General features: G+C 38.9%; 2 protein-coding genes across 2 annotated transcripts; one reads left to right on the plus strand and one right to left on the minus strand.

The window, feature by feature from the left end:
- Positions 1–4249: 4249 nt before the first annotated feature.
- Positions 4250–9651, plus strand: LOC114462383 (prostaglandin E2 receptor EP4 subtype-like). Its single transcript, XM_028445185.1, has 3 exons — positions 4250–5252; positions 6711–7142; positions 9330–9651. The coding sequence occupies exons 1-2, from the start codon at positions 4488–4490 to the stop codon at positions 7041–7043; spliced, it is 1098 nt and encodes a 365-aa protein (XP_028300986.1). The 5' UTR covers positions 4250–4487; the 3' UTR covers positions 7044–7142; positions 9330–9651.
- Positions 9652–11845: 2194 nt separating this feature from the next.
- slc35e1 (solute carrier family 35 member E1) lies at positions 11846–25182 on the minus strand. The gene is made up of 6 exons (XM_028445184.1): positions 24809–25182; positions 22041–22111; positions 14680–14817; positions 14418–14543; positions 14098–14343; positions 11846–12928 (listed from the first exon to the last, which is right to left on the minus strand). The coding sequence occupies exons 1-6, from the start codon at positions 25134–25136 to the stop codon at positions 12707–12709; spliced, it is 1131 nt and encodes a 376-aa protein (XP_028300985.1). The 5' UTR covers positions 25137–25182; the 3' UTR covers positions 11846–12706.
- Positions 25183–25985: the final 803 nt, after the last annotated feature.

Here is a 25985-nt window from a genome sequence, read left to right on the forward strand (position 1 = left end):
TGACACTTTCCAGTCTGGTTTCAGAAAGTTCCATTCTACTGAAACAGCACTGCTGAAAGTGTCCAGCAACATCATGATGGCTGCCGACTCTGGTAAATGTTCTGTTTTAGTCCTGTTAGACCTCTCGTCTGCGTTCGACACGGTCGATCACGGAATCTTGTTTAAGCGACTGCGGGATGTGGTCGGCATGTCAGGCCCTGTGTTACAGTGGTTCAGATCTTACCTGACTGGTAGAACGTTCTCTGTGTCCTCTAACAATATGATGTTAGAAACTGCAGACATAAAGTGGGGTGTACCCCAGGGTTTGGTCCTTGGGCCGCTTTTGTTCCTGATTTATTTACTCCCCCTTGGCGAGCTGATCCAGCAGTTCAGTGAGGTCTCCTATCACCTGTATGCTGATGACCTCCAGCTGTACTGCTCTTTCAAGTCCTCCGAACCTCAGAGACTGGCTTCCCTCACAAACTGCCTGGCCAAAATACAGCAATGGCTAAGTGAAAATAGCCTCCAGCTGAACTCCTGTGAAACAGAATCCCTAGTCGTTGCTCCGGACAGTATTGTGCCTCTCATTAAGCAGCACCTTGGTGCTTTAAGTAGCTCTGTAAAAGGTAGTCTGAGGAACCTTGGAGTAACTTTTGATGAAGGGATGTCCCTAGAATGGCATTCTAAACAGCTTATTAGGAACTGTTTTTTCCATCTGAGAAACATCTCTAAGCTGAGACACATGGTCTCTCGTCATGAGCTTGAGATGATTGTGCATGAATTTGTTTCCTCACGATTAGACTACTGTAACAGCCTGTTTACATGCCTTAGTAAAGAGGACTTGGCTCGCCTACAAGCAGTCCAAAACTCTGCTACACGGCTCCTGACCCACACCCACAAGACAGCCCATATTACTCCTATTTTAAAATCTCTACATTGGCTCACAGCCATATACAGGATTAATTTTAAAATCCTGGTACTGACATTCAGGGCTCTCCATGGTCAGGCGCCTGGATACATTAAAGGCCTGATCCAGCCCTACGTCTCCAATAGGAGCCCGAGGTCCTCTTCTCAGAACCTGCTGATGGTCCCCTGCACTCGCTTTAAAACTCGAGGAGATCGATTACTAAGGCATGTAAACAGGCTGTTACAGTAGTCTGATCGTGAGGAAACAAACGCATGCACAATCATCTCAAGCTCATGACGAGAGTATGAAGTATGAAAATATCTGAGCTGGTACAATTTGTCACTAATGTTGTCTACTCCGTTTCTTAAACACAGTATAAAAACATGATCAAAAACTAATTCTAGAAAGAAAAAAAGCTTGGGAACCATTGGTTGAAATTTAAAGGGCACATGACACCAGTTTTGACATGTTTTGAACACCAACTTATTCTATGAAAACAAAACCATGCTGATAGCCGCTAATGTGGATCTTGTTGGGTTTTTTCTTTCTTATTATGAATTTTATGTTTTGATAAGGGCATTGAGATGACTTTGTTATAATTTGCGTTATACAAATAAAGTTGAATTAAATTAACAAAAGTGCCAAACGATACTCGGTTTGTCTGTAATCTTCATTTATATATAATTTTCTGTTTATTTATTCAAATATGATAATTTACACTTCTGCCTTGCACCTCTGCTGAAATCCAAGCAGCCTGACAGTGACAGCTGACGCACATGAAAGTTTGATTTCTGGAGTAGTACACTTCAAAAATGCTTCCCTTTCTTGTTAAAATGAATGTAAGCATGAGTTGCAGATTGACTCCTGCTCCCTTTCCACAACCTAGAGGTAGAAATGTGCTAAAAGCAGCAAAATGTGAAATTTAAAGTTAAGATGGAGAAATAATGTAAGATATTTCGTGAACGCACTACTTAGGGTGTGTTCTAGCATTTAGCATCAACTTCAAAAATGGTGTCATGTGCCCTTTAATATAGTCCTAAAATAACAGTGTCAGATACCACAGCGCACGTTTATAATTATTACGATTGTATGGTTTATTTGTTAAAAATCCCTAATCAAATGTATTGTAAAATATAATGGATCGATTGATTGATAAAAACTAAAAAATACACATAGCTCTAATTTTATATATATTATATATTGTCCAACCAGAAGCCATAAAAATATTCAGTCACTGTTTCATAGCCGATGTATTTTGAACATTTCGCTCACTTTCCTCACATTTAGGATTTTTTTTTATTTTTTTTCATTTGAGATCAATTCATGTAAAACAACATGTTTTATATCACCGTTAACTCACTCACTGCCATTGACGTGTAAACATCCTTCTATTAAAGTGAGGATCGTCTGTCTGTGTGTGTGTGTGTGTGTGTGTTAATATGGTTAGTGCTGTTTATTGTAGGTGTTAAGGTGCTGTTAAAATATTTCTTCTTTGTGGACTGTGGGAAAGAACAGGTCGGCACACACACGCGCATCAGCCTCACCAAATAAGTCCAAAACAACAAATGCACACACACTGCATTTGTGCACACGCTATTTTACTTTGCTCCCGCAAATATAACCTTTTATAACGCTACAGAGTATGTACACCTCTTTGTACGTCCAACCTTCAAACACATACTCATTTGGCCAGAATTGACAACTCTACTTAAGCTTCCACAGGAATACATACTTCCGAGGGGCACTGTATTAGTAAAAAATAAATCTAAATGTTAAATGTAAATGTTAAAGAGGCCATATGTATAATTATTGTGAATTTTCAATTTTTAAGTACCTAAAATCAAAATTTGAGTGTTAAGAAACATGTTCTTAGCTGTCATGCCACATGTGATTTTTTTTTTTAGATTACATAGTTATACATTAATAAATATTGCCAGCCAACCTGTAGTACTTTTTTTCCACTGGTTGGGTGAGTATAAGCCTATCTAGCTGTCCCTGAACTAGGCCATCTCGGGCGTGAACTCATTTTTCTCAGGCTCTGCTGGGAACAGGGTTACTTACTGGTTCACTTGGAGGTGAAATACTTGAAGATGTCATCTTCTGAAATAACTAATCACTTGTATTTGTCCCACTGACGCCTTGAGAGCTTGAGAGTGGAGGATTCTTTTTCTTCTTTTTCATTTCCGGCAGACTAGACGCCTCAAAGGCGTATTGCCTCCTGGTGCTGGCAGAAATTGCTTGCAAATTCTACACATGGCCCCTTTAAATCTAAATGTAAAAGTTAAATCTAAATGTTATATCTAAATCTAAACGTTAAATCAGTTGCCCAGCCCACACACCACCCTCTAAGGTCTTCTGCATCCTCGGTGTCTTCATCACTGGTAAAGTGAGTTGACATAAAGCAAGCAAATCTACGTTTGTTAATCTGTCTGATCAGATCCTGCGGCTGATGTGCAGCCCATTCACCAGTCATTACCGCTCTTTTGAGTTTGGCAGTTTGGCAGCGATCCAGCTATATCTCGCTCGAGAACATTTTTACTATGAAATCTGAAATGTATTATTGAATTTGTGTTTAGTGATTACAATTGTGAATGAGAAGCAGAAATTGAGAGGTGTGGCTGCACTCTACAGGTGTGATGCTGTGTATGTGTGGGTGCGTGTCAGTGAGAGGGCATGTTCTGATTGCTTATTCATTGCATGCTATTGTTTTTATGTATTCTTGTTTTTACCTGTACTTTGACTTGTATATTATTTATGTAATTAGGGACTGCAGATGGAAACTAGCTATTCAGCTATAATCTGGTGCAGAACAAATCTGTCTTTGAGCTTAATGTCTCTGTGCGCTGTCCCTTCAATAAATACTACTACTACTACTCTTCCCTGCAGTCGGTGGTGTGGGCGGGGCCTCGTGATGGACAGGCGCTGACCTCCCCACTTTGCAAAATTTCCTAACATTTAGCTTTACACAAGTTGGTGACCAATTTAACATTTAGATTTACATTTAACATTTACATTTATATTTCATATGTGCACATTTTAAACAATGATATAGAAAATGCTGTTTTACCTGAATTGTGGTCTCCCAATGAAAGAAGAATGAGCTAAATGTTCAAAATATGTTGGCTATGAAAAAGTGATTAATTTTTTACATTTGGCACACCACATAAATAAGGAGTTCGTGTAAAGGGGTGCACATTCTAAATAATAAGCCAATGTTCAATGCTGTCGACTGACATGAAAGCGGGTGAGTTAATGAGTCTTTGAATTCAAAGCCATCACATACATCCAAAAACTCGTGATCTCATCCTTCCTGTTTAGGCAAAGAGCTCAGATCATCCCTCACCTCACCCTCAGACTAGGAAGTGTTTTAGATATTTGGAGACAGACAGGAGACATCCCTCCACTCCACTCAGATCCAGCTGTGCGCACGACGCGCAGAGGTGGAGGTCTCTGTCCTGTGGATTCCGGGAAAAGCAGAAGGAATGAGACAAACATTTCATTCTAGAAACCATCCCATCGTCTACCACAGCAGGGGGTAAAGTAAAGGAGGAAATTAGTTTAGAATCTCACAGCATACCAAAGGACTTCTGGATACTTCACAATGGAGAGTCTGAACTTTACGCACGGGTCGGGGACTTCTAACCACACTCAGGGATCCATCGCTTTGCCCATTTTAATGTTCGCTGGAGGAGCCATCGGTAACCTGGTGGCCATAATAGTGCTTTCTTTATCCCGGACTCGGGGCAGGTCCTCGGCCTTCTATACACTGGTTTGCGGACTGGCAGTCACAGACCTGCTGGGCACGTGCCTGGCCAGTCCGCTGACCATCGCTAACTACGTGGTTGAGCAGGTTCTCCAGAACCAGCACGCCTGCCAGTTCCACTCCTTCCTGCTGCTGTTTTTCGGTCTGACCGGGCTCAGCATCATCTTCTCCATGGCTGCGGAGCGGTTCCTGGCCATCTGCTGTCCGTACACCTACCGACGCTGGTCAGTGGACCGACGCTCCGCACAGAAAGTGCTGTTGTTCATCTACGTGAGCCACAGCTTCCTGTGCTGCCTGCCGGTGATGGGTCTGTCCGGGAGTCGGCTGCAGCGCTCCGAGACATGGTGCTTCATCGACTGGAGGACGAGCTTCTGCGCCCTGTACGGGGTGCTGAGCCTGCTGCTGATCCTGCTCACCATGGCCCTGAACCTGGCGGTGTGCGGGACTCTGCTGCTGATGCGGAGGAAGGTGGTGCGGAGGCCCGGGACCAGGACCAGCGTCCGGCAGAGGTGGAGGTCTCTGTCCTCGGCGGCAGAGACGCAGATGATGGCGGTGTTGGTGTTGACCTCTGCGGTGGTTGTGGCGTGTTCGGCCCCGTTGGTGGTGAGTCTGGTCAACATGTTATACACACAGTATAATAAAATTCAAGGGTTATTATTCAATGTTTGCAGACCGTAAATCCTGTTTCCAAGAAGTTAGCTCATCGCTATAGAGGGTTTTCACCTACGTCACGTTCTAGGCAGTAACCCGGATGCGCGGCCATGTTGGAGGCACTCGGGGGTAAACACTGCATGTTGGAGGTTCGTGGAGGTAAACGCTGCGATGGATAAACCACAGAAAAGCTCCTCAAAATGCATCGTAGATGTAAGAGGCATTCAGGGAAAGACTTGGACCGCAGGAAAGGGCAGAATATTTGGAAAAGATACGGTTTATTGGTGGTGCAGATCCATACGAGTCGGCTCAATCATCTTGGATAAATCTTCTGTCTATTATATCGTCAACTACCTGGTTTTCTGGCCAAGCCCATACACAGCGGAAGACCTTAAATCTAATAAAAGTTTGGAGGCCTATAACCAGATGTTGTGTGGATGGGTGAGGGAGATGCAGTATCAAGTCATCAATGACAGATGTGTGGTGAAGGTCAAAGTATATAAAGATAAAAGTTTAGACCTTTTACCTGGAATACAATGAGAAATACAGCACATTTTATTTCTACATTTTAAGAACTGTGTTGCTATTGTAGCAGGCTATTACATGTGATTATATTAAGTAAATAATGCCAAATGCAGTAGCTTGATAGGAATTATATTATTATCATCACACTAGACAATTAGTTAAGAGCAGCTACTTTCAACAATTCACTTACCTGACAAGAAATGAGCCGAACATATTCAGATGTTTTTCAGATTTTTGCCTCGTAGGTCTCGGTTTAGCTTCGCTAACCACAAACGCCTCCTTTGATAACTTTTGAAATTGATCGTCCTGATTTGTTTTGGAAGTACAGTACTGGTACAGCCAAAAACACAGCAATAATTCACCATTTCCTCTCATCATTCGGGATTCGCTTGTATGCGTGTGCTTTGTTTACCTGCTGAGTATCTCCAATATGGCGACTTCCGGGTCGATGATGTGCTGTGAAATTTTGATGGAGACAATCATTTTGGGCAAATCAAGAATAAAGTTGAAATGTCGAGAATGAAGTTGAATGAAATATAATGTCGAGATTAAAGTCGAGATTTCAAAAATAAACTCAAAATACAATCTTGTGATAAAGGTCAAAGGTCTGAAGTCAAATCTAAGGAAGCTGGTGAGGGCCAATTCACCATATGACACAAAGAGCAGATTGTGGCCGTCTAATCAAAGTTGGTTTCAATAACAAAGACATTCTTTATTTTTTAGCTCATGAACACGGCGTTGTAATCTCTTTAAGGACTTTGAAGAGATATTGCAAAAAACGTCATCTGTTCAGAAGGAGAAAACTCCATTTTTGATTTTTTTTTTTTTTTTTGCAAAAACTTGACCGTTTGTTATAATATAAACTCCTATTTCCTTCTTTCTAAGGTGCGTGTGTTTGCAAACTGCTTCATGCAGAGAAATGACGCCACAGCAGACCTGGCTGCCATCAGGATCGCTTCAGTCAACCCTATACTAGACCCCTGGATCTACATCCTGCTACGTAGGTCTCAGTTCCGACGTTTACTGAGTTTACCCAGAATAGCAAGCAGGACTCGTAACAGCTCGCTCCTGTCCACACAAACACATCTGTTTTGTCCTGACAATATCAAGGACGAGCATGTGTTTGCACAACTTATGTTCAATGCAAACATTGTCACCCAGCTGCCTGCGACTAGTAAACTCACTCCGTGTGACACAGCGAGCAACGACCAGACCTGAAAGCAGATTGAACACCTTCAGATTCCTGCCGACTCTTCCTCAGGAGACAGTGATGATTATTACGTGGAATCACAGGACACTCACACACCCTTTGAGATGATTTCTTTTAAAGGATTGTGAAGAGTCTGACTGATGCCTGGACTTTGGCAGTGGCTCAATCCAAACCTGTGTCTTTGAGAAAAACTCTGCACCTTGCAGTTCCTTTGCCACTGATGTAAATGTGCGTGCAAATGGGTGAAAATAGTTTCCTGTTGCATATGGAAAACAATAAAGTGAATAAAGTGAATTTGTCTTCTTGTATCACTTTTTCTTTGGATAAATTCCTCCTTTTACATTTGCTTCATTCAGAAGTGTTGAATCCTGCCATGGCAAGATAAATTAACGCTCTCACACACACTTCTGAATGAAAATGGGAATCACTAAGGATGCGTCTTTGGCAGTCTACTGTGAAGGAAGCAGAGATCCACAATAGTGCTTGTAGCTTTACATGTATCAGGGTTATTAAAGGTGCAGTCCGCAACTTTCAGATCCCTCTCTTCCCCTCCTTCCCCGCCGCTCTCTTGCCCTGCCTCCAAACTTTCCAAAGTCCCTCCCTCAGAGGAGCTAACAAGCTAACGTTAGTCCGACAGCAACATCAAAGTAATTTAACATGCTCTGTTAAAAGCATATTACTGCAGCGCTTCTCTCGGTCTATGTGCCACACCTCAGCAGCAGCAGCAACAACAACACAGTGTCACTTACAGCAGCCCACACGGAGGCTGCTGCGCGCACATGAACAACACATGCACTACAGAGCTCTAGTGTAACAATTACAAATCAAACATAATGTAAACCAAGCAGCAGTAATTACCTTTCAACCAGAAAAGTCACAAATTCTATCTTCTACTCCTCCAGACCATACACTGTAAAAAAAAAAAGACGGCGCTACAGCCCCGGGGAAGGGGCGGGGCCTGTGAGCAACAGTTGTCAGACAGTCCGTCAAACACAATCCTGGCTCTGATTGGTTCTTTTTGCTCGGTCGCGGTGCATTCTGGAAATCTGCCAAAGAGTTGCAGACTGCACCTTTAATTACGACATGTATCAGGGTTATTGATTATGTTGATACGTCTAGTCATCTGTGTGAGGTCACGAAAGAAAGATATAGACTGATGTCCAGGTCATAGCACCAGCATTAGAAGTGCCACGCTGACAATTCCCTGTGCAAAATAAAATATAACTTCATCTCACGTTATGTAAAACATATCATATTTATTCATGAGTCATGACAAGTGTTTTAAAACAAAACAAGGAAAACACTTGTGGTCTATCCTTAAAATAGTTACAACCTATTTAAACTTTGTAATTGAGATCCAAGGATTCTGTGTCATCACTACAAATTACAAAAAAATCTGTTATGAAATTGGTAAATTCACTGAATAATTTGACTTTGAGATTGTTGAGTGCCTTCTCATCTGTTGATTGATATACAAACACTCCTGCAGCTTAGCCACGCCTCTCCATGGGCAAAGAGCCGTCTTTACAGTACGTATATAATGATTTCTATGGGTTGATCCAGGAAGCAAAGCCTGTTTATTTATCAGCTAAATACATCAGAGGAATGGCCGATGTCCAATACTTAATTTTAAACCGATAACATCATGCATCACTAATCTCTATTAGTTATTGTATTGATTTTGATCAATATGTTGCACATGTATACCAAATAAATCTTAGTACAGATGAATGTGGCTCTTAGCAAAAAGTCTGGGCATTTGAATCAACATGTTAAAGGAGTTAAAGGAGACGATTGAGTAAAATCAGAGTCTCATATTTAATTTATTCCCCTCCCCAACATTTAAAAATAGCATTTACTGGACATGAGCAGATGAGGATGTGCTTTCAGCAGCAGCACTGTACATTTTATACAACGACACCATAAATAAAAAAAAAAATCTATAAACATCAGTTTTGTAAAAACTCTGAAGATTCATTAGACACACAAAAATAATATTAGTAGTTTTACAAAGAACTCTCCCTCTTTCAGTACATCCCAAGATTAGGTTTAAAATGTGAAGCCAAGGCTTAAATCAACCGTTCTACTCAACTTGTCCCCGTTAGGTGCTATGATCGCTAAGACAAAAAAAAAAAGAAAAGAAGATAACAAAATGTGTTTGAACGAAGTGAAACAGCTGAGGTGATTTCCCAGTTTTCCTTTCTTTAGGGATAAAACAATCCCATTCCACTCATGCATCTGCAATCCTTATCCGTCACTGTTTTGTGAATCTTATGGCTTATGGTTAAAAATCAATTGTTATTTACCTGTAGAATCGACGGAGTTGCAAAACGGTTGCTAAAATCTTTGCATGACAAACTTCACTCATTACTGGATTTCTTTCTTGGAATAGCATCAAACTTAACATTTTTGTCACCTTCTCATAAATTCAAAGTAGGAAACATCCATGTACCAATTTTCTACGCCTGCTTATCCTGTTCAGGGTCACTGAAGTTTACTTGAAGCAGAGAATGATCAATTTTTTTTTAACGCTTCTAATCTCTATATCACAGATGGGCAACTTCTATAACAGCTAGGACCACAAAAATGTAGACATTTATGTTAGCATTTAAAATAATGAGCAATCTGAGCATTATTATAGGAAAGAACAAAGGCTTTGTGTACATTTTTCTTGTCAGTTAGTGTGTTGTGGGAGTCTTGTGTATTTTATTTCTATTTATGTTTTTAGCTCATTTTGTGCGTTTTTGTTATTTGCTGTATTTTTATTTGAGTTTTTGTATTTCTGGAGCAATTGTGGCTGTTTGTAAAGCCATTTTCTATGTTTTTGGGTGCACTTCCTTAAAAGTTTGAAAACTAAGTCATATATTCACATCCGGGATGTAGAATATAGTTAAACAACATTGCAGACAGTGGTTGAATTTTATTGATGCTCCGTTCCTTTATACAGTGCCGTCTTACAGGTTTATAGAAACTGGAGGTGGAATGAAAGAGGCCTCTTATCTTGCTCATAGGGATTTGAAGTCAAACTCACAACCATTGGGGCCGAAAGGAAGCAGGCTGCTGAAGTATGAGTCAAAACCAGATGACACCTTAATGGGAGTCTCAGGGTAGATCAACTGTGTTTTTAATATGTATTATATATGTCCCTCTAAAACAAGCTACAAATTAGGTCTACTGAGAAAGTCACATCTAGTCACAACTCGCTCAAGTTTCATATCGGAGGCGTTTTAAAACACTAACGTTGCATCTTTTATGAGTTAATTGTGAAGTGTGTCCAAAGAAAAGTCTAAAGAAAGGATAAATCACAGCTAGACCATGCCCTTAAAACTCTTACACCACTGAAACAGTGATGTGATCAAGTTTAAGATCTCTGTACCTTTAAGATCTCATTCCCTTGTAGAGGTTTTAAGTGATTCTGCTATTCAGATCATTCAGATTTTTGTGCTGTATATCAATTATTCAGAAAAGAACAGATTCACTTCCAAAAGCCAAAACTGTGAAAAAAGCACCAGCTTTCAGCAGAAAAATCACGTGCTTCTACATACAGTATACGTGTCCTATTAAAGCACAGTAATAGAGCTGTTAAACGTCACATACACAGGTTTCTCCTCATTCATCCGCTTTTTTTTTGTGAGCAACAATTGCTGATGAAGGTAGTTTTGTGTGAATTTATCATTAAAAATTAAAGTGTTTATTGACTCAAAATGTACAGAATTTACAACATGACCTCAAATTGACTTCTACAGGGGATTATGACTTTAAACACCCAGCTCACAAACTACAGCTCCATGTTAAAGTATAACACAGCAGTCACTGCAACGTAGAAATTAAAAAAAAAAAAAAAAAAAAAAGTACCACCTAAACAACAAAAACAATTTAAAAATATATGGAATATGGAAGCCTGTTTCCGCCACTAAAAAAAAAAAACAATCAAAAAATTCATTATGGCAAGTCATAACTATGAGATAGAAAGTCATGATTATGAGAAAATTATTTTTAATGTACATTTGCAGAAAAAAAAAAAACATACATAAATGTGATGGAATCTATTTCCAATAAAGACGTATTTATTGAATGAATATGAATTCTAAGAACTGAATAAACAGCCAAAACATGTGTTTTGAATGAACTATTAGTCAAAGTGTAATTAGGAATGGTAACAGTGTCAGACTGCTGCAAATGCTCAGTTTCTATCTCATAATCATGACTGTGATTTTTTTGTATTAGTGGTGGAAACTGGTTTCCATATATAGCATTTAGTTTCTCTTTTTTTTATTGCACAAATCAAAGCTGCTTTCAAGCATTTCTCCTTTTTCTGTCAGGACTGTCCACAGACACACCCACACTGGAGAATCAACCAACACACAAACCAACACGTGTCATGTTTAGACGTTTTCACGTAATAAAAACGGGTGATGAGGAAACAAACACCCGACGCAGCAGCTTTGGTTCAGGACGAGGTGCGAGGGTTTCACTGAGAGGCTTCACAGGTCGATATGGGATGTATTCATAATGAACGCTTCAAGACAACAATTACCTATTTTCCATCTCTACAGAAACATCTTCAATTTGAAGTTTTAACAAAACTATTTTTATATCCATATTTTCTAATTTATTTAAGAAAAGGATCGCTGGGTCAGAGGTCATTGACCTTTCTGGATAACAGAGGCTGTCTCGCTCTTAACATTAAAAAAAACATGTTTATGATGAATTTACTCAGCAAAGCTTTCGAGCTCCAGATTCTGTTCAACAAAGAGCAAATGTTTCCTGTTAATTTCGACACTTTGCTTTATAATGAACACAATCAGACTCCAAAATGGGTTGTTTTTTATTTAATTACCACATACCCCTATTTAAAGATATGGATGGAAATTATCATCAAACCAGTGACCACTGATTAAGTGTAGAAATTCAAAGAAGAGATCATGTTGTTTTGGTGTATGATTTAGGCGTTCAGTAGATCTACAGATGTTTCAAGCAACCTGCTTAGTTTTGTGTTTGTGTGTGTGTGTGTGTGTGTGTGTGGTACTAACGGAGACGGCAGAAAATTGAGTACCAGCCCCATCTTGTGGAGGGAACATGAATAACAGCGCCCCTCATTTAACGGTGTGATTAATTTGACTTCATTATGGCTGGGTTTCTTCTTCACACTTTACTTTGATGACGACATTTTGAACCGTTTCCTGCTTCTAGAACACAAAAACCGTGAAAACATGAGGTGAAATATCAAAAAATAAAATAAAAAATTAAGGCTTTCATTAGTTGGATTATGCAAAGCGAGAATTCCCCTGATTAATGTTTTAAAAAAAACTAGTTACACGTGATACCCTCTCTCAAAGTGATCAAAGTAACCCAGATTCAATGTTGGCTGGTTGCGGAAACAAATCTGCAAGAGTTCAGATGGCTCAGAAAGATTGTCATCTTACATTTGGGTCAAATAATCAACATTCTGAAAAAGGCTGAGCCTCGTTCCGTCATTGTCCATCCCATCGCTTACAGGTGGTACCACAGTAATAAACAAAGGTCCTACAGCAGAGCTGGCAGGAACTGAAGATTTGATGGGAGGGGCTTGGATGAAGTCCAGCAAACTCGGGTCATCTCATTTATAAGATCCAGAACCAAGGACACTTGCCTGCAGTTCATAAACGGGCAGTGGAGTCAAAGTCCTCCTCTAAACCACATACTGGTGGTTGCTGCTGTGGTTTGTCGTGTAGGCCTGTCGGCTGTACTGGAAGTGATCGGTCAGCACGTTGTTCCAGTTGTGCCGCTGCTCCGACTCGTGGGCGAGAGGCGCCGCTCCGTTGGCCTGGATCTTCTCTGTGTTGTTAAAGGATATCAGGTCCTGAGTGCTGCTGGGGAGAAGCTTCTTCTGCTGGTTAGCGTCGTATTTAGCCTGTTAGTTCACAGGAGAAGGAAGTATGAGGTTATTGATGAGTGGGTAGATATATCATCCAGACACCGAACTAGTGAATCTTCCTTTCATGTTCCCCCGTAACCAGAAATAGGCATCTGGCAGCCCGGGGCCACATGCACACTCCAAAACACACAATAAAGAAAAATACACAAAACAGCAGCAGAAATGCACACTAAATTAAATTAAAATATAGTAAAAAAAATAAACAACAAAAATATGCAAAATGACAAGAAAAAAAACTAAATTAATCCGAAAACACAAAAACAACAAACTCTAAATAACAGAAAAATATCCTTAATGTCAACTAAATTACCAACAAAAAACACAAACTGAGAGAAAAATTTACATAAACATGCAGAAACTTTTTGTTCTTTCCTGTATCAATGTTCATTATTCTAAATACTGACATGAATGTTGATAATGTGGCCCTCAGATCAGACAATCACATTGTTGTGGCCCCCGCTATGATAACATTTGGTCATTTTCTAAACTAAAGAGTGCTCATGATGTGACGAAAAGTAGTTCAGAGCATTTTGTGTTGTTTACATTATTATATGGATCAGGTGAATGCTCTGCTGTGTAATGCTACAGTAGCTGGGTTTCCATTATCCTTAGAAATCTAAATAACACATGAATTTTGGAAAAACACTCAAATATCACTAAAAAGTTTTTATGCTTTCATGAGGAGGTTTATCAGATGTTTCAATATCGAAATGTGTCGCAAAAACGCTATGGAAACACTTTCCCCGCAATTACACGTCAAAGAAAACATGGAGCAATACGTTCCAAAGCATTATACTTTAAAAATGATTACTGCCACATTAAGCATGAAACAACAAAGGAATACGGAGTGTTATAAGGAGTGTTTGAAGTCTCGTGGGATGAGATTTCCCAGGAGTTACGAGGCTCATTCCCAGAACAACCTCAAACGGAAACACGTTCAAATCGCATTTATATTCTGTCGACATTCAGAAATATCTCTTATTTTGCAAAAATTTGTAATGGAAACACAGCTGGCATCCAAGAATTTGAGCCAATTATTCATGGGTTTTATGGGTACATTATTAATATTATTATTTCAGATTTTTAACTTTGACTTTAAATGTGTTTTTAAAGAGTTGCGCTAAACACACTCATCAAGCACTGACCTTATTGTAAAGGAAGACTCCGACGATGGCCGTCATCATCCCCATCACATTCGTGAGGCTAACCGGATTGCGCAGCATCAGCAACGAGATGCTGATGACCATGATTCTCTTGGTGGCGTTGGCGACGGCGTAGCTCAGTGGGCTGACAAGGTTGAGCACGCTGAAGGCGATGACGTTTTGTGCAAAGTTGCAGAAACCGCTGATGAGCAAAAGGACGATGGTTCCTGAGGATTCAGAGATGTCCGACTGGAAAAAAAGAGAACAAGTGTGAAGACAGACGTCATGTGAATCCTAAACTTGGCAGAGGACCACCGGCTCACCAGGTTTCCATTCACGAGAAACACGGAGAGGTCCACCAGCACCCAGGTGGGAACCATGAAGATCACCGCGTTAAAGCCCAGGATGTTAAGCAGCCTCAGGTGGTGAATTCTGGTGTCACGCAACACCTTCAGAAAAAGAGCCAAAAAATGAGAAAACATTTCAATGGGGACGATTGATGAGGTTTTTGTCCTCTGTCCTCCATGGACTCTCTGTTGACTGCAGTGCTCGTCCTAAAACCTACAGCCATTAGGACGAATGTACCTTTTTGGAGAAGATGTTCTGCAGAGAGAAGCAGAGCGTAGCAGCCAGAGCGCTGATTAGTCCTGAAACATCAAAGGAGAGCTCGGTCACTGTGGCCAGCAGCACACCACCAATGATGGGGATGAGCGACACGTAGACCTGCAGCAGGAAGACGAGCACAGTCAGAAAACATCCATTCAACTACGTTAGTAAAGGACGGGGAGGAGAAAAAGTCATTTCAAGATGTCAAACAAGTCATTTTCAGGTGGAGAAGATTGTATTATTCATTCAACCTGGGTTCTCACCAGGACTTTTTCACAGCGTAGAGGGGGTCGCAATGATGCAGGGGGGTCTGGGGCCATGTTTTTAAAAAAATACTGCCATACTTTAAAGGCTTCATTTGTTGAAGTGGTAAAGGGTCATGATCAATGAAGTTAGAGAGTTACTCCTGTTGGGTATAAGTCCTCCACAAATAAATACTCAGACACTGTATAGATAAAAAATAATATTTAATCAAAAGACACGCTTTTCAAATATGAATATAATGTGGTACTTGCAGTAATATTAGGATTGAGCAACAATTATAATGATGATACAACTAAAATAAGAAAAAACAACAGAAATTTCTCCTACACTGGCTGAAACACATCATAGGGGGCGACGTCACACCGTAGAGGATAACGATCACACCGTAGGGGAAATATATTGTAGATTACACCTTAGGGGGCCCCTACACTCACAGTGCCAGAACCCTGATTCAACAAACCATTCAGCTTCTAGATTGAGAGCATTTGAGGTTTTTCCACATTGATGTTTTTCACTCAAACGAAGAACGTCTCAAAGATATAATACGTACTGAATACGTATGTGTCTGCATTTATCCGAAATATTGAGACAAGCGTCAAACATTGAGGAGGAGTCAACAACTTTTTAACATCAATTTCTCTTTTAAAAAGGAAGAAAAGCTACAGAGAGCTACTTTAGAAGCAGAAGTATTAGTAATAATAAGATTTGCATTCGTTTGGAAAATCCTTTTGAGTTGGTACCTTAGCTTTGTTGACTTTATTTTAAGAGCTGAGCTTTAGGCCTTATTTTCTCAGAGTTTAAACACTGCGGGATAAACATGCACACTTTGGATATTTGCCATCTTCATATGTTTACTGTGTTTAAAATCTGGATTTAATATTCATTTGAAGGATTCATGTAACCAAACATGTGGTTGAATGTTATAGAGGAGCTACAGTGATTTAAAATTAATGCTGAAAAAGATCAAAGTTCTGGTAATAAATGTTACACAGCACAATGCAATGCAGATCTCAAACCAACATCACAACAAAAGTGATGTTCATTTGTTTTACACATTTAATCTTCTTTACATGATTCAGGTAGCGACTCTAATATCCAGTGCTGTAAATTATGAACACATATCAGAACATAAAGACAAGGAAGGTAGATATGGTACGATTATAGGTCAAATAGAAGTCTTCTGAATGTGTATGCTCCTCGTGATTAGTCCTTCTATAAACACATCATTGATTTAATGACAACACAAAGTCGAGGAATTTTAATATTCAATTAAATCCTAAAGTTGACTCATAAAATGGGACATTTGATGCTAAAAACACAAGTACAAAATTAAATACGTGGATGCAGGAAGTGGGAATTGTGGATGTGTGGTGAGAGCTAAATCCAACTAGCAGAGGCTGCTCACGTTATTCAGCCGCTCACAATGTCTACTCGCGTATTGACTCCTTTCAAGGGTGAATAACTGTGAAATAGGTCCCCGTACTATTTCAGATCATGACCCAGTTTGTATGTCATTAAAATGGAATAATAAGAAGTGGACTCTCTGGCAGCTAAACTGAAACATTCTGAACAACCCAGTTATTAAAGATAAATTGAAAAGTGAAATTTAATTATTTTTGGAAAATAACAATGCATTAAAAGCAGTGATTAGGGGGGAAAAAGCCATCTCTTCAAATGAGAAGAAAATCAGAGAACAAAAACTACAGAAAAAGCATGCAAAATCTCTCCGAGAGGACAATAAATGTGTCATTAAAAGGTTAAAAAAAAAAAAAAAACAGGAAATAAAGCTCCTGTTCACTAAGCAACATTACTATGAGACAGGTGGAAAATCACTGAAACTTCTATTACATAGGTTAAAAAACAACAAGCAGACAGAACTACACATAAAATTAGGAACACAGAAACAAATGAAATAGAAACAAGCCCAGATAAAATACAACAATGCTTCCAAAAATATTATATTCCCAACCTCAGATGAGCAGTGACAACCAGATTAAAGCCTTTCTTGCCCCGATAAATCTTCCAAAGATCACAAATGAACAGAATGAAAGATTAATATCTAAAATAACTGAAACAGAAAGTTAGAAAATCTCCAGGGACAGATGGTTATACCACAGAGTGCACAACAATGAAAGATTAACTCCTTCCAACGTTATTAAAAGCATTCAACTAAGTTTTGGAGGGATTCAATGATTACATCATACCTAAAGAGGGCAAAGACAAATGAGAGTGTGGGAATTATTGTCCTGTAAGTCTTTTAAATAATGATCAAAATGAAAAAAACTGATACTTCCCTTATTAATACATAAGGACCAGACAGGCTTTGTCAGACAAAGACAAACCCAAGACAACATCAGGAAAACGCTGCACGTTATGGAACAAAATACACAACAAAAACCGGAAGCAATGATAATATGTTTGGATGTAGTGAAGGCTTTCAATTCAGTGAGGTGAACACTTTTATATAAAATTCTTTTAAAATGTAGCTTTCACAAAACTATAGTTGACACTTTTACGGTGCTTTACAACAAACCAACAGTTAGAATAAAAATCAAGAATCAACTCATTCACTCTGGAAAGAGGAATGAGACAAGGGTGTTGTGTGTCGCCGCTCCTCTTTGCCATGTTCATGGAACCTGTGAGTCAGCTGATTAGGCAGAGGTCAGATATAGTGTAAAAGGGGTAACAATGACAACTGGGGAACAAAAACTGTCCCTGTTTGCTGACGATTTATTGATAAGCACAACACAACCTACACAGACACTCCCAAAGCTGATGAAACTGCTTGAAGAATTTGATTAAATTTGGGGTTATAAAATTAATATTAAAGCAGAACTAAGTAACTTGCGCTTAGCGCTCCCCCTAAAGGTTACTTTTGGTTATGTCACTGTCAAACACTCCACATCCCTTCCATCAACAGGAAATGGTTAAAAGCAGATCTTCCCACCATTGAGGAATGGATAGAAATCATCCATGGGATTTATGTGATGGAGAAAAAATCCTCCTCTCTCAGAGTTGACAAAGTCACATTTTACTAAGTCTATAGCAAATGGACCGACTACGTGAAACCCATCAGATCTGATTTCATTTGTTTTAACTTGTGCTTTTCGTAACCATCCTGTTTTTGTGTGAGAGAATATGTTGTATAAGTGGGTGCGCTCCCCAGTTATGTTCTGTTTCTGTATTGTGTTCAACTGTAACATTGTACAATATGTAAAAAAAAACACGGAATGGCGGTACGGAGAGAATCCCCCGAATTTAACTATTAACCATCCTTTTCTATACTTTGGAGTGAATGTTGTTGTGAATAATGTTTGTGATGGTGTCCCCTGCATGGATGCACACGCCCCCACAACCCGGCTTCCCCGAGCAAACCCACCACAGAGACCGCCCTGTGCAGCACAGCCAGAAACCCACACCGGCCCCATGACACCCCCTACTCCCCCAACTACAACAGGGTGCCAACCACACACCCCAGCTGCCCAGGCCCACCCTGCCCCATGAGGTAGAGAACAGTGACAGGAAGCAGAAGCAGGAAGTTACTCAACACCAAAGTTAAAAAGCTATCGCAGCTTTGATCTGCATGCTCACACACATGCACCGTGTGCACGTACACAAATAATGCAGCTGTCTGAATACTGAGGCAACACAATCACTAAGTGTCAGTCCAGCCAGGACACAAAGAGAAGACGTTTATTTTAGTAAAGACCTACATTTCTGTTCCACTTTAGCTGATCTGACCTTTTAAAACTCAGTGTGTTTGAACACAAAATCCCCATTAGAAAAGGCTTTCCATTTCTAAATACTGTAGCTACTAACCTCTATTCTAAACTGAATATCAACAATTGTTCCCAAAATAACAGAAGCCATGTTTAAAACTTGCATATTTTAGGTTTAGGAGTAGAAAATGAATCATCTACTGCAGTGTTTCTCAAATGGGGGTACACAATGACACAAGAGGGGGTACTTGAAAGAGAGTGAAAAAATTAACAAATAAAAGATTTTAAAATGTGTATTTTTGGCAAAAAAATAATATATATATATATAATCATAACTAGGCAAGAGCTGTATTCCCAAGGCGAATACAAATTCGGCAATTGAAAATTTAAATTGCAAAATTTGTAGAAAAACGTTAAATATTATAAAACTTGTCAAAAGTACACATTTCTGAATTGTAAGAATTGTTCATGTGAAAGACATATTTGTGTGTATTTTTTGTTGAGTAGTGTCCTTTTGTTGTTCTTTTTACTAAATAAATTGAAAGTAATAATGCAGGAAAAACAGAAGACTGACCTTGACCTTAAATATGACCTTGAGCAAAGGTCAAGGTATTACCAAATACAATAATAGAATAAAACACAACAGGTTGGTACTTTTGATTTCAATCTAATTTATTTCTTCTTTTTTTTTTTAAATGCCAGGGAATCGAAACTAGTAACCTTTTAGATATTTTTGGGCAAAGTTGCATTCATACTTGCAACCACAACGACATTTGCATAGTTGAATCTTCAAGCATCAGTTCATTATGATGAACACACGCGATAACGATGTGTGGGCGTGAACCTGGCTAATAACTGAAGGCTCTCCTGTGCTGCATTACACTGTATCAGACTATGCACAAATAAAACACCTACACATTCAGCGGTTTTTATGATAAAATGTCTTAGTTTCTCAGTGCAGTTACAGTCCAGCACAGAAACCCCTGAGTGTCCAGCATCTCCATAGACCTGCTGTGACGTCTGCAGACCCCTCCTGTCCAAACACTGAACTGTGAGGTAAACATCACAGGCTAATGTGAGACCACAGCTTTCCTTTATTTGTATTTTTCAAAGTATTCCCACATCAGGAGTAGATAGCAGTAAATACTGAGAAGTACAGGCCTGTAGAGGACTTTATGATGCCTGTTAATCTTTTTTAAACACTGACAGAGACATTAGTATCATGTTTTTCTGTTCTTTGTTATCGACTTAATAATTGACGGTGAAAACGAGAGTGAAATTTGCTGTGAAACAATAAAACTTTCTTTAAAACGAAACACGTTGAGTTAAGCTACTTGGTGATGTCACATTTCTCTGATGTGTTTTCATGACTGCATATTGAAAATAAAAATCCTGATTAAAAAAATAAAACAGATTTCACAAGTGATCCTTATTTCTTATTGGGGTGCATGGACAGATAACATCAATGTGCGTTTGACTTGCATCATAGCACACACAGGAATTGTGATTTGGTTCTAACGGTAAAAACATTGTAATGTTTACATCTATATCACATTTTCAGTGTGTATCAGTAGGACAAGCTTTTAGAAATAAACAGCAACAATATTAGCCAGGTGGTTATATTGATATGGGTAGTCTGTGTTTTAAACAAGATTTTCTAATAAATGGAATCATGCTCTGCTAATAAGATTTTAGGCTCAGGCTTAAGACTTTAAAACCTTGTAGCCTGTGTGTTAAGTGGGAAAATTTTGGCAATATATCGCAATATTTTACCACGTGGTTATCGTATCGATCAAAAAAATGTCCAAACAACTTTTTTTTAATCATGTTTTTTAATGAAAAAACTTTTAATTGCGCTAACATATGCATAGCACGGTCACGAGGTGTCAGGGAATCACATCAGACCTGGTTAAACTACCTCACTCCTCAACGGATTTTAGGTTGGACTTTATTTTCATAAAACACACTGGGCAGTTTTATAGATGTAGGTGGTTACTTTTTTTTTATATAAGAATTTAAGAACTTAACAGAATCTGTTGTAGAAGCAAAAGTTAAACTTTTTAAAAATGTAATTTGACAGTTCGATAAACAAATCACTTGTTTTTGATATTGGTACTTGAATTACAGTATTACCAGTTACTTGTTCTCAGAAGTTAAAAAAAAAGAAAATAAATTGTATTTCAGACCATTTTGTACTTGTAAAGGTGAATTTGTAAATACTGATATCATGATATATCGTATTGTTTAGTATCAACATATATTGCGATTTGTGACATGCAAACCGTGAATCAACTTGTATAGTCAGATTAATGGCAATGCACACCACTAGTGTTTGTGTGTGTGTGAGAAAACCAACAACAAAACAAAGTGGGGAGTTTTAACAGGTATAAGCCTTTTCACATTCTCCGAAATCTCGCTCTTGTTCAGTTCTCGCGCACGAGGTCAAAGGTCAAAAAGGATAAACTCGCCAAGGCTGACAAAGCAGGCAGCGAGTCTGACAGAAATTTAGATTATTTTTCTTATTGAAGCGTTGATTCCTTGAATTTTTCTTTGCGGAAACGCGGTATCGGCCTCCAAGGCAGAAATGCCGAGTTAGCTGCTAAAGCTAATGCTGCACACGAGCTGAAAATTCAGGTTCTTAAAATAATAGCTTAATAAAAATAATCATGGACCTGGTTAGTGAATGGTGTTCCTCGTAAATGTACCTTTTCAAAGTGAGAACTCATACTATCCTTTTCACACTCGGAAATCTTGCTTGTCCTATCAATAATAATAATAATAATATATATACATTTCATTTATAAGTACTTTTCAAAAACTCAGACACTTTACAAGTGTTAAAACAACTACACAAATCAAAAAAAGAAACCAACAACAATAAAGGTAAATACAGAAAATACACAACAATCATAAGTTTAAGTTAAAAGCTGAGGAGAAGGAGTGTGGAAGCAGAGGAGGTCTGTCACTGTGATACTGCTTCTCCCATATAAACACTAATAAAAAAAAAAAATTAAAGATCTCTGGAATAAAATTACAAACACTGTTAAGTTGGAAATATTTACAGACCAACCGAGCTTGTTTACGTTTATATCCCTCTCAGCCTATGACTCCCCAGGTTGCACATGCACAGTTCCAGAGTGTGAAAAGGCTTGTTCAAAGTATGCTATAAATAAGACTTTTGAGACATTTGAATACTTTCATTCCCAGAGCCATGCACTCATCAGCTTCAGAGACCAAAGCGACACCCGGATGTAACCTGAGATGCGGCACTGTGTGCCACATCAGCACTGCTCACAGTGCTCAGCCCTCTGGCTCACACAGAGCCCACCTTGTGCTGCTGCTGCTGCACTGACTCACCTTTGTCGTTTGCTTCTCCCTCATGATAATCCTGGACAACAGTACGACCCATATTGGCATTGTTGCTTTGACTGTGAAAAAAGGACAAGAAAATTTGAGACGTGTTTTCCTTTAAAAAAAACAAAACAAAAAGTAGCAGCCAAAAAGAAATCATGCAACATATGGAAGACCAAAGTCTGAATATGAGCTCCTACTTCAGGGACCACACCTCTGTTAAACACTTAAATAATTTCCACTTAACGACAACAGCTCGACTGCATTTTTATCATGACTGACACACAGCTCTGTCAGACCTAATGTGTGTGTTGTTGAGTGTCAGCACTGACTCTGTGCTCTGATGTAACAGTGTCTAACATGATCTGTGAAAATAAAAGGATCCTAACTGGAGTTTACATTAAATAAAGCTCAGAGGAGGCGAAACAATGAGGAAAAGTTTTCTGAAGTTGGGCAAAAGGAGTCTTTTTTTAAAACACACGATCCCATGACCACTTATGACTAGGGATGTAACGATTCCCTCAACTCCCGATACGATTATCTCACGATTTATTTTACAAAATGGGACTGTAGACAAATAATGATTGAAAAATATTCCTTTACTTTTTTTTGGGAAAAAAAAACAGAAAATACTGTACTATTTTCCTTTTATTTTTCATTGTCAAAAGAATCCCTTGATAAACTATTCAGAACCATGCAATTTAACTAAAAAATAAATCTTGAATGAAATAAGTAAAGAAATAATACAAATGAAGAAGAAGCCTATTAATTTAAATTCCAAAAAAGTATCTTGTTACGGAAAAGCTGACCAGTGTAATTCAGTTAACCTGTTAGTGTTAGCACGTGGTTGGCTGGGATGCCAAAGATTCAACTCAAAAGTTGAAGTAAACATGAACTGTTCTTCTTCTGTAGTTCAAAAGGTTCAGAAAAGTCACTAAACTTTTATGCTTTGAGCTGAAAGGTATTGGTAACCATTGGCAACAAGTAGGCTCACCTTTTAGCAGTGTATGTTTATTATTATCAATGTGTGTCCGTCTGATGCTGTCAAAGCTTTTCAACATCAAATGATATTGAAAAGGATTTCAATCAGTTTGGAGTGAGATATTCTACAAACAGCACTTTACACATCACTAAAACAGTGATTATTAAAATAATTAATATTACTGAATGCTGGTAGAGAGAAAGGAAAGATGTTTAAAGAGGTGCTAATATTCCTGCGCTAACACAGTCTTCCCATACAAACCCCATGTGATTAAGATTATTTAAGTCTTAATTCTATTACAAACCAATTTGTGATTATTAATTGATTTTCCACTTAATGTCAGTCAGCTGCTGAATGATTTGCCTTCTTTTGAAGTACAGCACCTTCAATATTGTAAACTGTCATTGAAATATCCAAATTAGGAGGATTTGCCTGGTTTGAATTAGAACGACGCCAACAAAAATAATAAATGTTATGGTTTCATTTATTCAGACAACTTTTTTCCTGGAAATTTACTTTGAAGAAGACTGGCAGTTGACAGTCGAAACATGTCAGGAGATCAGAGGCGTCTGCTGATGGCTTTAATGTTTCCTTGACTTACGCGTAATAATTCCAGCAAGTTAATTTTGTCTCTTTTTTTTTTTTTAAATATGATTAAAAAAATGATAACTAAAAAATTAAGCTAAAAATAACAATGCGCTAAAATAAAACTGACGGAAAATTAAGTCACGTGGTGCACCTATCAAGTCACCTAAACTGGCCAATGAGGGGCGAATGAATAGACTGGAAGTCTATTGATACGTTTCCGTATGAATAACCACGGCCAAAAAAATATCACCTGGCAACTTCACAGAAAGCATGAAAAACAACCACTTGAATCAAATTTGTAAAAAAAAAAAAAAAAAAAAAGTGTAATGGTCTAAGGCGCCGTACTCAAAGTGGGTTCGAATCCACATTTTTATTTTTACTTTAACATGGCAAATACATATCCTACAAAAATAAACATTTTAGGATTAGGGATTGAGTTAGGGATAAAGTAACAGTTATTGTAAAAATAAAAAGGGTTAGCGGGTCGCTAAAAATAAATATAAGCAACACGGAACTTTAAGTCACGTGCACCTATCACATGACCTAAACTGGCCAATGGCGGCGCTGCGTATCCATAGAGTGACAGTCTACGGATATGTTTAACGTACCCGTAGCCACGGCAAAAATAAAATAAAATAAAATAAAAAATTCAGTAGAACATTCATGGCTACAGCCCTCATTGGCACATTTCTTACTAATCTGACAAACAACTTTGGTGGAAATTTGTCAGTGACTCAAGCCTTACTTCAGGACAAAAAAACAAAACTAAAACATTTGATGCCAACAGTTTGAGAAAAAAAAAGTAGAATACTGACACGATCTGAATGATAAGAAACAAGTGTGTGTCTCTCTCAGCAGCCTTGAACTTCCATCCATTACCACGCCTCTTTAATTAAAGTACAAACTGAGTGGACTGACAGCATTGTCTTCACGTCTCATTGTTAGTTGATGACTTAATTCCTTTATGAGATCAATCCAACGCATGTACAATTTGCTGTGATGAGATTTAATGTCACTCGTTGCTAGAGGAAGACATTCCCTGATTTAACTTCTACCATTATTAACGCCAAGAGTTACATCAGTCACCATCTGACCGGGACACCAGTGGATCCCATACACCTGTTCTAAGCGGGGCCCGTTTAAATGTCAGCGTCTGACCGAGGTTAGCGCTGAAGCTAAACTGGGCTCATAAAGCTTCACTCACCGGTGTGTGCGTAGGAAACGGGCACCTTCCATATGCTGAAGTGGGCCGACACTGAAGCGAAGTATTTCCCAAAGGCCAGAGGCAGGATGTACCAGCGGTAGTACCGGTTCGGTAGTTCGATTTTAGGGACTCCCCAAGCCCGCAGTAACGGCGGAAGGAAGACGACAATGGAGATGATGTGGAACAGGGAGACGGTGACCGGGTACGGGAATCCATTCAGAATTATTTTGTTGACCACGTTGCCCCCCGAACTGACCGTGTACCAACACACGCACAGGGACACGATCCGGATCCCTTCCCTAACCGGGGTCCGCTCCACCGCAGCCATCTTCCTGCGTGGAGTGACGAATCACCGGCAGAGTCCGTGTGCGTGTCCGGGCTGGGCGGGCACAGCTCCGCCAGCGTCACTCCGCGACTAATAAATAAAGCGCCCCGTGCCTTCAAAATAAAAGTCAGCAATAAAAATGGTTCAAGGGGATTTACAACAGTCATTCTCCTCCTCCATTCCTTTGTTATCGTTTTGTGTAAATTTGTTGATGTTTTGTGCATTCTGTTGTCGTTTTCTGGAGCTTTGTGTGTTATGTTGGGCTTAATATAACTTACAACTTCATAAATTACAATTTTGTTTTGGGGGCCGAACAAAATGAAAACCAGGGTCGCATGTGGCACCCGTTGTCTATGCCTGCTTTAGATCATCTAATTTGGTCCACAGAAAGTTTTAAAAAAAAAAAACTGACAAAACATGAATTATTGTGTAGGATTACCAAGTAGTTCAGTTGTATATACAGTACCTCAGCCCTTTTAAATACACAAGTTTCAATGAAACTTTACAATTTTTGGAAGATTGACAATTTTTTCCCATGATTTTGTCACATGACTGCAGTCATTTTAAATCTCAAACTCAATTTTCCTTGAAATATTTCACATAATTTCCCACAAATGAAATAAAAAATTAGTCACAAAAACAATTTAAAAGAGATAGTGATATCTATCACTTATTGCTTGGATATCGTCTGCGCCTTACATTACAAAATAATTTAGCAGACGCTTGAATTTAAAGCAGTTAGTGGTTAAAGGGACAGGCTCGGTGTTTCCAGCATAAAATCTGTGGCCCACTTAAGGCAAGGCAAGGCAAGGCAAATTTATTTATATAGCGCATTTCATACTCAAGGCAACT

Source organism: Gouania willdenowi, chromosome 4, assembly GCF_900634775.1.
Source record: "Gouania willdenowi chromosome 4, fGouWil2.1, whole genome shotgun sequence".
Classification (NCBI taxonomy): Eukaryota; Metazoa; Chordata; class Actinopteri; order Blenniiformes; family Gobiesocidae; genus Gouania; species Gouania willdenowi.

Excerpts from the sequence above, each read along its gene's own strand:
- slc35e1 (XM_028445184.1), bottom strand. The coding sequence starts at position 25,136 with ATGGCTGCGGTGGAGCGGACCCCGGTTAGGGAAGGGATCCGGATCGTG. Across the intron at positions 22,112-24,808 it reads CGTTTCCTACGCACACACCG|TCAAAGCAACAATGCCAATA; the intron begins GTGAGTGAAGCT and ends CTTTTTTCACAG. Across the intron at positions 14,344-14,417 it reads TTCTCGTGAATGGAAACCTG|TCGGACATCTCTGAATCCTC; the intron begins GTGAGCCGGTGG and ends CTTTTTTTCCAG.
- LOC114462383 (XM_028445185.1), top strand. The coding sequence starts at position 4,488 with ATGGAGAGTCTGAACTTTACGCACGGGTCGGGGACTTCTAACCACACT. Across the intron at positions 5,253-6,710 it reads CGTGTTCGGCCCCGTTGGTG|GTGCGTGTGTTTGCAAACTG; the intron begins GTGAGTCTGGTC and ends CTTCTTTCTAAG.